Source organism: Sciurus carolinensis, chromosome 15, assembly GCF_902686445.1.
Source record: "Sciurus carolinensis chromosome 15, mSciCar1.2, whole genome shotgun sequence".
NCBI classification, from domain to species: Eukaryota; Metazoa; Chordata; class Mammalia; order Rodentia; family Sciuridae; genus Sciurus; species Sciurus carolinensis.
Window position 1 is genome coordinate 8,246,561 of NC_062227.1, and position 12,906 is coordinate 8,259,466.

Sequence of the window (12,906 nt, forward strand, 5' to 3'; positions counted from 1 at the left end):
GTCAGTGGATTAATCCACTGATAGCTGAATGGATTATGTGAGGCAGTGTTGGGGCCAGGCCCTGGAAGGGTGCCTCTTATCTCTGGTTCTTCCTCTTTCTCCTTTCCAGCTGCTATGAGCTGGGTAGCTTTCCTCTAGCACACACTTCTGCCACAATATTTCTGCCTTGGACTAAAACCTCTGAAACTGAGCTAAAATAAACTTTTCCTCCTTTAGGTTATGTCAGGTATTTTGGTCATAGTGATGAGAAGCTGACTAATACACTCTTGCTCTCTCCAGAGGAACTCCACATGCCAACTGTGGGGGTGTAGAGAGCCGTCTAGCAGTGTGGAGGCAGGGAGAAGCCCTACTATTCACGCACGCTTCCCTATTTTCATGCCTTGCCTTTATCCTTAGTCCCAGAGGTAAGTGGCTGAGGATTCTGAGCTATAAATAAATCTCTCAGTCCCTTTGTTGCCTATTTAAAATTGGGTTTTGTTGGGTCTACCAAGTTGGTTAATGCCTATCTATCTGCTTTCTAGTTCCCCAAATTCTGGCTGTTGTTTCTTCTGATTTCTCCAACTCTGTGGTTTGTTTGAGTGCATTTGTTGTAGCACTCATTGAGATGTGTCATTCAGATCGTCCTTCAAAAGAGTATGATGTGGACTGAGCTGGCTGATAGCTTCTGGCTGCTGTGCTGTGGGATCCACCAAGGCACTTGTGCCAAGGCAGCGATCCCTCCGGCTGCTCCTAGACACCAACTCAGCAAGGCAAGGGGCACAAAGTCTGGCCATTTACACCAAATTCAAATCTCTGATGACAGGAGTCCTTCCTCGGTGACTCTGCGTTGGCCTGACTACACTATCTCAGAGCTGCCTGCAGTCCGGGCCTTTTCTACTTGCCCTTCCTTTTCTTTCTTTACAGCTATTGGGCCCACACTGTAGTATGAAGGTCTCTCACCTATGCCTCTTCTCTCTTCCTGTCATCCTTTATTTATGTTTCTGCGGATATATACTTGTGCATCTAATTTTGTCTTGGCAACTGCTTCTTTGAGGACTCAAACTGTCAGCCAGCGTTTTGGGAACAGGTGATATTTACGTATATAATTCACTGTATTAATACAGAAGTCACAATTAAGTTTTTATATGTTTAAAAGATTACAAGTCAAGTTTCATTAAATCATAGGAGAATGAATCATTTCTAACAAATGTATCTGATAGAGGGTTTGTTAACTGAAACAAACAAATCAAAAGTCAAAATCAAACAAAATCAAGGGTTTGTTTGATTTACTAAAACTTAAAATATTCCATCAAATTACCCAGGAAAATCCAGGTAGCAGAAATATATGACATCTTCATTTTGTTAAGAGGACTCAAATCAGTTTTAAAAGGCCTTAAAATGATGTACATGTGTATATATACTGTGCCATTTAAATCACTTCTACTTTCTGTAACTGAAGAAATCAAGTAGAGAAATAAACTATAAACTTTGTGGTGCTGAGGTAATATGACCTTCCCCTAACATGACTGCATAGGTATTTAAGGTTAAGTGTGAATATTATGTGAGGTCTGAAGTCAATTAATTAATCCCATTTGAATTTTAGGCCCCAAGCAGCCTATCAGACATGCACCTGAAGGAATTATCTTCAACATGTCCGTGTGTACACACATATAGGGGATGGACACAAGTCAGGGAAAGGCTTACTGAAGCACAATGATAATTAAATATTAGAAGTCTGCAGTTGTTGGCAATACGGAAACATACACCGTCTTCATATTCAAAGTCTTCATGGGGATGTCTTCTGTAATTTCTAGAATGGAAAAAAAAAATTTTTAAAAATCAATATTCTACCTATTATGGGTAAGTAACACATTTAAAAAAATGTTAATGGGTTATATAGTAAGAAATATGGCTTCATCCTAAGTAAGATTTGACCTTTGTTCCTGCTCCTAAGGGGATCCTTTAAATCCTTGACACTTCCTATTAGGAGTGTCTTTGTTACTCATTGTGGGCACATCGCTACACACAACAGTTGATGTTAATAACTCATGGTAGAGTTGGCCACACCAGAAAGACCAACTGTATGATGCAGGGTGGGGACTGAGTCACACAGTATCAGGTGATATAGAAACCACTCAGCTGTGGGAGCAATGAATCAATCATGCCTACGTAATGAAACCTCAATAAAAACTGACACCACAGCTCTGGTGAGCTTCCCTGGTGGGTAATACTGTGTATGGTCACGAGAAGGAGGCAACACTGATCATTACTGCAGGGGGAGAAGAGGACCTGGAACCTTCATTTGAACCCCTATAAGATTCTACCATTAACCTCTTCCTTTGGCTGGTTCTAATTTGTATCCTTCCCCTGATAACAATTCATGGGTGTAATAACTTCACTGAGTCCTTTCAGCAAATTACCAAACCTGGGGTGATTGGGGATGCCCCCTACCCCTCTGGAAGTCATAGTTGATGCCAGAAGTGGTGGTGGTCTTATGCAGATTCTTCACTCTGAGTTCACAGTTGGAACCTTACCTCCTTGCAGTTGGAATAAGTTTGGGGCAAACTACTGGAAACATCCAAAGGACTACTCCCTCATTTAACAGCGTGACTTACTCTGCCATACTACATCTTACTGCCCAAGATGCTTTTTTCCCTCATAAACACATATTTCCCACACCATCAGAAAAGGCCTAGAAGCAGTAGCCCAGGCGTGGTTCATAAATAAAACTCTCCATACTGGGAACAGCATCCGTTTCCAGGCATGGGCAAGCAGGGTTTCACGACAGACCTAGGACACGTTAGTATCTTAGAAAGCAAGAAGTTACCAAAGACTGAAGGGATCATGCCAAAGTATGGCCAATGATGAAACCTTTGTGCATCTAAGAGTATAATAAAAATTTAATTTATTAAGACATACTAACTACAGAAAAAAAAGGGAAAAGAAAAATTTTAGAAGTTATTTGCCTACTGTCACACATTTTGCCTCTGAGACAAAGTGAGATCTGATTTAAAAAAGGAAAGACCAGCTTTCTCTAAAAATAGTTGATGTCCTAGCAGGCAACCCTGGATGTGAAAATACCATCTAAGCTGTTTCCTTAATGATAATGACAGGATCCGGAGATGATGTTTAGAGTCTAGGGGAAGAAACAAAAAGACACTGAAGAGTTTCTAAATTCTAAGCATTTTGTGGTCTAATTGGCTAAATCATTGATATTTTATGAAAAAAATTTAAAGGGCAAATTATGATGAAAAAGACTATAGATACTGGACTGAAAGAGGTACTATACTGTAAGAAATCCCAGCTTTCTGATAAGCTTGAGTGAGTCACTTAACCCTTATGCTCTTAGCTACTAAACTTCTGCCTAGCTAACCTCAGAGAAAAGCAATGTAGTAGGACAATACAGGTAAGATCTCTGGTTATATGAATCACAGTAGTATTATAAATATTTAATTCATACAGACATGATTCTACCCTTGAACAATCTCAATTATTTAGATCACTTCTACTTTCTACACTTAAGAACTCAAGTTCAGAAATAAACGTGGTGCTGAGGAGCACCTGGTGACCGATGGGTTTGAGGGCTAAGGAAAAGGAGGTAAGACATGACAGGACGTCACATGTCCTGCAGACAATTCTTACCACTGCACCAGTGAAAGAGCCATGTGTGTTGGAGGGAGAGTAAAAACAGCCTCCTCAGAGAGGGAAAGACTCAAGGACGAAACTGGAAAGGGAGGCAAGGACCAGAACATGAAGGATCTTGTGTGCCAAGCTAAAGTTCCTGAAGTATAAGGCAGTGGGGACCTTGGGGACTCTTGAGTGGGGAATGGCATCAAGGCAGGAATGTTCACGAAGAGAATTTTGATGGAAGAATATAGACGGTAGATGGGCGATTTCAATGGATGACAACACCCTGAACTAGTCGAGAGGAGGAACAAGGGAAAGTTACTGAAAATAAATCTAAAAGTACAGTTGGCCACTTTTTATTAGAAGGATGGAAAGAGGAACCCAAGAGAAAATAAGGATTTACAGTTCATTAGGATTTTATGGTGGTTTCTATTGGCTTAATTTTTTTTGCACTCAAGTCTGTGAAAGTGAGATTAGAAAAATCTCTTGGTCTACACAGCTAAGGGGTAAATATGAATAAGACTTTTCACCAAAGGTCAGGGTGGGGGGAGAATGCATTGTGTTTAATAATGGCCTCCCCAACTACTTACCCACATTCTAAATTCCCAGAAGCTGTGAATGTAACCTTATTTGGAAAAAAGAGGAAATAGAAGGGAAGGAAGCAATGTCACCAAGGAGGTGGAGGCTGGAGTGACGGGGCTACAAGGAATGCTTTCAGCTTCCACCAGAAGCCTTTGGGGAGTATAGCTTCACTGATACCTTGATTTCAGGCTTCAGAACTGTGGAAGAATAAACTTCTGCTGTCTTAGGCCACTCAGTGAGTGGTACTTCACTGTGATGGCCCAGGAAGCCAGCACAGGAAGCACAACTCACTCAGCCCTCTCTGGGACCTGATGGCAGACTCTAGAGAGTCTGGTCCCGGGCACGACGGCCTCAACTTTCTTAACACTCTCTGTGGCCCAAACAACTGAGCTGAAAGACAGTCTGGGTGAACGGTGTCGCCAAGGAACTAGAGAAGGGCTCCTCAAAATTGAGCTTCGGCAGAAACAAAATAGGCAAAACAAATCAGTAACATAGCAGAAAGATGGAAATTAATAAAGAATGTTTAAAAATGAAATGCTGGGAATCAAATCAAAGCACTATAAAGGAAACAAAGAATAAATTCTATCAAAAAATCTATACACTTGAGACATATAGTGAAACTGCAGAAAATCAAAAGACAATGGAGAAAATCTTGAAAGAATCCAGAAGAAAAAAATACCTTATCAGGGAAGAGCAAGAATAAATCAGCTGAAATCAACCGGACTGTGGCATTCATTCCCTCTCTTCAGAGGGAAAATATGAACACATAAGAGAGGGGCAGGGTGGCGGGTACTGAACATGTCTCGTCACAGTTCCAGGGAGAGAACACTAAAGAGTGCACGCGAGGTCCCTCTGGAACACACGTCGCCTGGCAACTTTGCACAAGTGCTAAAAGACTTAAACCCTGATTTGAAAAGTCCCCAAGTCCCGGCTTAACTTTGTAAGTAAGAGGATGGAAGGGTAAAGAATTTTGAGCAAGGACGGTGAGAAGGATGGCCGTGAACAGAAAAAAGAGATCCTGCAGGGGAAGTTGTCTGGGGGAGTGACTTCAGGGGCACCCACCGTAAAGTGGATGTGCTGGGCAGGACTGTAAGACTGATCTCCAGGGAGGGCTGCCATGTCAACGAGAAGCTAACAAAAGTATCACGGACACTGACACGACAGAAGAGGGTGAGGGGAGAAAACATGCTGCTGCTGGACATCAGCCTGTGGAAGTCGCTGTCCTGATTTTGTTTCCTCCATTAATGGGTGCCACCTGCCGAGCTAGCTCTTCACGTTACAAAAGGATGTGAGCATGCCTCACAGACTGAAAAGGGAGGTAAGTGACTGTAATGAGAGTTATAAGTTTCCCTCAGGATAGTATTTTACAATGTGATAATTTTGACTCTGGGGGCAAAGAACAATTTTTAGGTCAGAAAATATGCTAATTTATCTAGAAATCTGTAATTGTAAATTATTTTCAGAGCAAAAAGTAATTACCCTTTCAATGATTACTTCTAAAAATTATATTGTAGTTAGTTTCTAAAGAAATAGCAAAAAAAAAAAAAGTACTATCTCTCATACACATCATTTATCAATGGTTCATGGCATTAATATCAACTTTCAATGAAAAAAAAAAAATTATGGTCTGTAACCCCTCACCGTGCGTTTGAGTCTCATTCAGAAACAACTTTAGCTTCCTGCTCCGAAGGCCAAACACCTTGGCTGCCTCATACAGAAGACCTTGGTGGGTGAGTCCATTCTGCCCAAGTGGGTTTTCAAGCAGGAGGGTGCCCACGGTTCCCATTAAACATTCTACAGAAGGAAAACAAGCTGGGTTAACTCCTGAGCGCTCACCCTCTAACAAGGCAGTGACTGTGGGTAGCTCTAATGGGTGGCACTGATGGCTCCCAGGGCCAGCAGCAGGCACAAGAGCAGGCGTTTAGCAGCTGGACAATCTATACAATCAGCCCTAGACAGTTCCCAGAGGTGAAAGAACAGGGGAAAAGAAAAACTCACTTACATAAAAGTCAGCAGCTTGGGGAAGAGAGATTCAGTAATGTGTAGTCAAGTGAAGAACCAAAAGACTTCAGTAAAAATGTATATAATGAGGATCCTAACATACAGTGCTGTGGGCCAGATGACACGTGTCTTGGCCAAACAGACTCCACATTACACTGAGGTTCCATTTTGTATAAGAAGAGCCCCCTCCTGTTCAAAAGCCCACACCTGTGGCTCCCATATCCTGCTTCTCATGCTCAGTACATTCTGTTTGGCAGTATGTAACATAAGAAAAAGATAAAGAAAAATAAAGTTTCTCTCAAGATGTTATCTTTTACTCTTGTGTAATATACTCTGACTCAGGTTATTTTGACCTACTTGGCTTGTGGTTTTGGGCTATAAAAGACATGCTTTACCCCTGGTGGGGGTTGAAGTGTGCAGAGACGAATTAGTCGCTGCCCTTTGGCCGCCCCCAAATAAAGTTCCTTGTCCTGCTTCAAGACTGACCTAGTGATTTATTGCAAATGTGCCATAATACCAGGAAAAAATAGATATCAATCTAGATTCTTGATTAAGGCATGGAGGCATACAAACTTTCAGAATACTCACCAAGGGAAAAAAGGTAAAATTACAAAATAAAATATTCTGGGATTTCAACAACTGTTTCATTATTTGTCATTTTTACCTAGCCTATTTATTTCATTTTCTGACCATACCAGATAGATAAAGGCTTTCTACATAAACACACTTTAAAAACAAAAGTGAAAACAAACAAAACCCTGCTGCGCTCCCGGAAGCAGCTGGGGAGTCCACACTTCAAAATCACTGTTTGGAGTCAGAGATTTGAACCCAGGGGAATTTAACACCCAACACCCCACAGTCTGACTGCCCGGGGAGGCACGTACCTTGTGGTTCTGCATTCAGGAGCTGCAGGTTGATATATTCACAGAGAAGAGAACTAGGGCTGTTGACAGGAGAGGGAACGGATCCCGCAGTCACACAAAGTGTTTTCCCACTAAGACTCATTAAGTCGGTTTGGTTTTGTATTTCTAAAAATAACAATTCTGAAGTCATTCACTTTTTCTTACTTCACTATTAAATTATCATTTATCTTTTTGTAGTGATGCTTTCCATTTAATTTATTATTAAAAGACATTGCCTTGTCTATAACCAGGCTTTAATGACATCTAAAGGGTAGAAAATCTTTTTTTTTTGTTATGTACTGGGAATGGAACTGAGGTTCTTGTGCATGCTAGGCAAGCATTCTACTACTGAGCTACATCCCCCAGTCCCCAAAACAGTAGGAATCTTAATATTGAAAAGTAAATGGCATAATAATATGAATTAAAACACAGAGCAAAATTTCCGTTATAATGTGGCTTCTCTTAAGATTTCCTCCTATATCAGAATCTCAAACTTCACCAAGAAAAGCTTACATTTGAAAAATGATACTTCAAATCAGCAAAAAAAGGTAATTCTTTAAAACTGTATCCTAGTGCCTGGATTTAGTAAGATTACATTAAACAAAGTTACAACTCCCCAGGGCGGTCTCTGAAACCTGAAATCTAGCATGTGGGGAGTTGGGTAGGATTAGGATTAGGCCCTGGGCCTCCTGATAGGCCCATGGTTTTCAGTAGCATCCCAACGACGGGCAGAGAGACACTGCAGCCTGCAGAAGAGCTGCTGACTCCAAATCAAGAAAAGCGCCAAGGTTTAGTAGTGTCACAGGACGACCATTCTTTCTCCACATACCTGTTTCACCATGGAAGACAGACAGCTCTGTATTTTTAACACCAAAAATGCTAGTAACAACACTCTTTAGCTTTAAAAGGTCCAACCTATTATCGCCTTTTGGATTTTCCAGAAGCAAAACTCCACCTAAAAAGCCACAAAAATAAGATCCTCAGAAAAATAAGACTTAAAAATAAAGTGCTAAAGTTAGTGGAAAAGTCAAGGTATATAAGGGACGTAAGCCCTAATATTTCTTTTCTCTTTTTCTGAAGTATACACTTTTTCTATCTACTTAGTACATGTTTTGGAAATCCTCAGTAGATATGGTCAAGGGATGAGATTCTATTGTTTTCATCTTCTTCTAGATTCAAACCCTTGTATTTATAACCCATTTTCATTTTGTGTCATTTGTAAATGCCCAAGGTACAGAGTGGTTAAAAATACTATCTGATCATTACCTTAAAAAAAAATACCCTTAAGTGGCCCTGATGTTGATGTATCCTAGATAGAGATTCAATTACAGATATTTATTTACTGATTTATTTAATCATTTTACTTTAAGGCAATTATATTTTCATGAAGTTACAGGAAATAACAGAAATGCCAAGGGTATTACTAGGAGTTCCTCTCAAAGGTAACAATACTACAGTATTACAATCAGGGTATTAACAAAAATGTACTCCTTGATGCACTCCTAAAATCCTGTTCAGATTTCCTCAGTTTCACTTCACTGATTGGGGTGTGTGTGTTTAGTTCTATGTGGTTTTAATACTGGTGTCGATCCTGTACCCATCACCACCATTAAGACGCACAACAGTCTGTCATCACAAGGACCCTTGTGTTTCCTTTTTTTTTTTTGGTGCTTGGAATTGGACTCAGGGGCACTTGACCACTAAGTCAAGTTCCCAGCCCTATTGTGTATTTATTTAGAGACAGGGTCTCACTGAATTGCTTAGTGCCTTGCCATTGCTGAGGCTGGCTTTGAACTCTCGATCCTCCAGCCTCAGCCTCCTGAGCCGCTGCGATTAGAGGTGCACGCCACCAGGTCCGGCCTCGTTTTTCTTTTGATATGCTTTCCTAATGGCTCCATAACTCTTAGCAAATAAGTCTTCTTTTTAATGTTTCCATTTCAAGAGCACAGTCATACAGGATAGAATTTTGGAGACTTTTTTTTAGCCAGCATCAATCTCTAAAAGATTAAAATAAGTTGCAGTGCTAATTAATGGTTGTTCCTTTTTACTGCTGACCAGTGTTCTGTGGTATGGATGTGTCGCACTTTACCATTTTACCTGCTGAAGAGCATCCTGGTTTTGGCTACTATGTGTTTGGCTATATCCACAAAGAGATTATCTGGTAAACACATTTTCAGTTCACTCGGATAAATACCTACCAGTGCGACTGCTGAGTCATCATGGAAAGCTCATGCTTAGTTTCTAAAAGACACTGCCAAACCCTTTCTCAGAGTGGTGTACCATTTTACATTTCCCCAGCAATGCATGAGATCTAGTTCCTCTGCATCCCTAATAGCTTTTATTTTAGTCAATTTAATAGGTGTGTAGTAAAACCTCACTGGGGCTTTAATTTGCATTTCCTTAAAGGCTAATGAGGTTAAAATTTTCATCAGCAGCATATTCTCTTCAAAAAGGTATATACCCTTCCCTCTTTTTATAATTGGATTGTATTTTTACTGTTGGGTGTTAAGACTTCTACATTTTAGATATGTCCTTTGTTGGATGTGTTGTTCATAAAAGTCTCCCAATCTACCACTTGTTTTCCATTCTTTTCATGTATCTTTTGCAAGGAAAATCTTTTCAATACTGATGAAGTTCAACTTATGAATTTTCCCTTTTATGGGCAGTGCTTTCGATGTCATCTTGAAATGAAAAACAAAACCTGTCTTGCTACACTGCCCATCTCCTAGTCCTTTGTCTAGAGAAAGGAAGACTATTGGTTTTTTTTTGTGTGTGTGTGTGTGGGCACTTGTTGGCATTTCTAGGTTGCCAACTTTTTAAGCCCTACTTTTGAGATATATGAGGCAAACAAAGAAAATCCAGGGAAGTCACCACTATCATGCTGCTCTGTTTCAACATTCCGAGCTGGTCTGCTTCCTTCCCTCTACCTTTGACAGTTTTATGTTTGCTTTGGTATAGAATGTACTGGGTATTTTGATGTATTTAATGGGAGGAATTGGGAAAAACATGTCCATTTTCCTGTAAGTGCAAGTCCATCATTTACTTTAATGGATCACTTTGGGTTAATTAAAAAGTTATCTGATTTTACCAATTCCCTTCTGAGAGCCTAAAGATTCCCAAAGGTTTAAATAATGCCTTATGAGCCATGGACTTAATCTCCTCCTACCTTGTTCACTGCCATTTGCACAAATGTTAAGGTTGACATATGCACAAGCGGGGCCAGGCAGGGATGATCCTTTGGTCAGTGTGATTTCCAATTCAGACCCCTTTAACTGAGCAAATGAGAACATGTGATTAACTGCAGCATGCCACACCATCACTGCTTCTTAACAAGAACAATGGCTCTTAAAAAAGAAAGTATTCCTAATCCTTTCCTCCTTTATTCCTGTTCTATTAAGAATGTAAATCTTTCTTTCAGATAATATAAATAATAGATGCTCATTTAAAAGTCGACTAGTGAAATTATAATGCAACTCACTCCACTGAAAAGACAAGTGCCACTTTTAGCCCCTCCTTGCCTGTCCTATTTGTCCCAGATAAAGTAGGAATGAGATGAAGAGAAAATGACTGAATAAATAAATGAGATATATTATAAATGATTTAATTCTGAATTAAGGAGCCAGGATCTTCTATCTTAGTATCAGACTTTATGGTTATATCTAAAATTCCTAAATGTAACAACAGGAAATGATATTGTAATTTAATGCACAACCACTAGCATAAAAGTTAAATGCTATTAAAAAAAAAAAGGTAAATGCTTTTCAAGTTAATTGTTGCTTACTTCTAATGATAATTACCAAAATCTATAATATAAAATTTTCTAGTTTTAGACAAAATAGACCTATGTAGCCATTTAATTTCCTGGCAGATCTCACATACCCTCCTGGCTATTTCCCCAAGAGAACCTGGTGAGAACAGTTCTGCTTCCCTCCCCTTCATCTCTTCTGGATTCCTCTCTGACCCCACCCACTACCATTCAGAGTAAGACCTCTACTGGGGGCCAGAAGTTCAAGATGTGACTACATAAATGTAAGTAAAACCGAATCTGAAATCTTCTAGTAGTTCAACAGAACTCAGAACTCACCTGTGTTTTTTCTTGAATAAGGATTTTATCTGATGTAGGAACTGGATATGGTTTCAAGGGAGCTTTTATGGTGGCAAATATGAATTCTGTGTGGCTTTCAATAACATTATTCAGGTACCGTCCTTCAGAAGTTGCATTATAATAGACTGTTATTTCATCAGTTGGAACCAGATTACACTGAAAGCAGACACAGAAAATTTTAAAAGGAAGCACATTCTGTTAACCAAAACTTAAGGTACTGTCAAATAAGTCCTGACAATGCCACACCGAATCACCATGGAGGGGAAGGGCATGCCTCCTTGGGATGAACTATACTGTAAATGCATGATTTGCTTTGCTGTCCTTTGCCTGTTCTTTGGAAGACAGGATGGTGTCTTCCTGGCACAATCAGCCCCACATGAATATTGAAACAAAGAAATGACTGAGAACCCACTCAAAAAGCTCTGAACTGGGAGGGTGTGTATGAAGACTCCTGTCTCCTCTGAGAGGCACAGACCTCAGACACCTGGCTAGGGAGGAAGATGTATGGGAGGCCCCCTAAATGTTGATGCCTCCTTGGGGTAAGAGTTTTCTGACTCTCTCACTAGGTTTGGTGGCCCCTCTGCTCTGCAGGCAATGGGCTCTGTGCCTTCCTTAGTTCCCGAATGAGGAAAAACCATCCCACTTGTCCAGGCCCCAAATCTCTCCTCTGTGCTAGGAGCCCTCTACACTGATTGCAGGTCTACCTTCCTCAGAGACACTCACTGTCATCTCTGGTTACTTTCTGCAGCCAGGAAGCAATCTATCCAGATGACTTTGTGGAAACCCAATGGTAAGGGGCATAGGCTGGCTGAAAATTCCTGGTCAGAGAAATAAAAAGAACCATATCCAGGCTGAGAGTGAGTAAGTAAGTAGGGAAAGAGGCCTGTTTTCCCTGCGGACTACAATCTGAATGGACAATGGATGACAGATTCATTATCATTAATCCATCAGCATAATTTATACTACATGCCTCTCTGGTCCTTGTCAACAACCAAATAAAACAAACACAGGTAAATAAAACAGCAGCTTCTCCTTGACCTGACAAACTGACCTTCTTTCGAAGTTTCTGGATGCGATTGATGACTTCCCGAGCCATTCCCTCATCCACCATTGCCTGGTCAGGGGTGACATCCAAGAGAACCAAAGCCTGTAGAAGGAACAGTGCACAACATGACAATCAAGTAGGGAAGAACATGTCTTTCAAACTCAGCAAAATGCTGCTTAACACTAACTCCTGGTATAGCTGAGAGGTAGAGCATTTGTCTAGTATGTACAAGGACCTGGGTTTGATCCTCAGCACCAGCTTAAAAAAAATGTAAAAACTGAATTCTCAGCCATGATGCAACACTATTTATTCACTTTACTGAGCAAAGGAAATAAAATTAATCAAGTTCCTTCACCATTACTTCTTTGTAAACAGCTACCCTCCACCTCTGGAGAAAGGTGCAGCTTTTAATTCTTTGTAGGGTGCTGCTTATAGGCGATGATGTGAGACCCTCTTTCACAAGTACTTCATGTGACTCTGCATTTGGGCCATCTAGTAAATAGTATCAATTCTCCTAATAATTACAACCAACAATCATGATGGCCCCCCAGAACAGTAAAGTTTTATACCAAAAATGAGTGGCCTGAGGTCTCCAAGCAGCCAACTCCAGGCAATTTTCTTCATCTGTGACCACTGATGATCCTTCAGTTTGTCAGTATGATTCA

The 12,906-nt window shown here is 40.4% G+C and overlaps 1 protein-coding gene across 2 annotated transcripts in view; it reads right to left on the reverse strand.

The window, feature by feature from the left end:
* Positions 1-1,683: 1,683 nt before the first annotated feature.
* Positions 1,684-12,906, reverse strand: part of Iars1 (isoleucyl-tRNA synthetase 1) — a 62,602-nt gene continuing 51,379 nt past the window's right edge. For both annotated transcript variants that reach the window (XM_047526405.1, XM_047526404.1), the window contains 7 exons: positions 12,248-12,343; positions 11,176-11,352; positions 10,258-10,363; positions 7,921-8,046; positions 7,074-7,217; positions 5,830-5,982; positions 1,684-1,789 (listed from right to left, as the gene is read on the reverse strand). In XM_047526405.1, the coding sequence (XP_047382361.1) occupies positions 1,707-1,789; positions 5,830-5,982; positions 7,074-7,217; positions 7,921-8,046; positions 10,258-10,363; positions 11,176-11,352; positions 12,248-12,343 (885 nt within the window). In that variant the 3' untranslated portion in view covers positions 1,684-1,706. The remainder of the gene's footprint in view (positions 1,790-5,829; positions 5,983-7,073; positions 7,218-7,920; positions 8,047-10,257; positions 10,364-11,175; positions 11,353-12,247; positions 12,344-12,906) is intronic.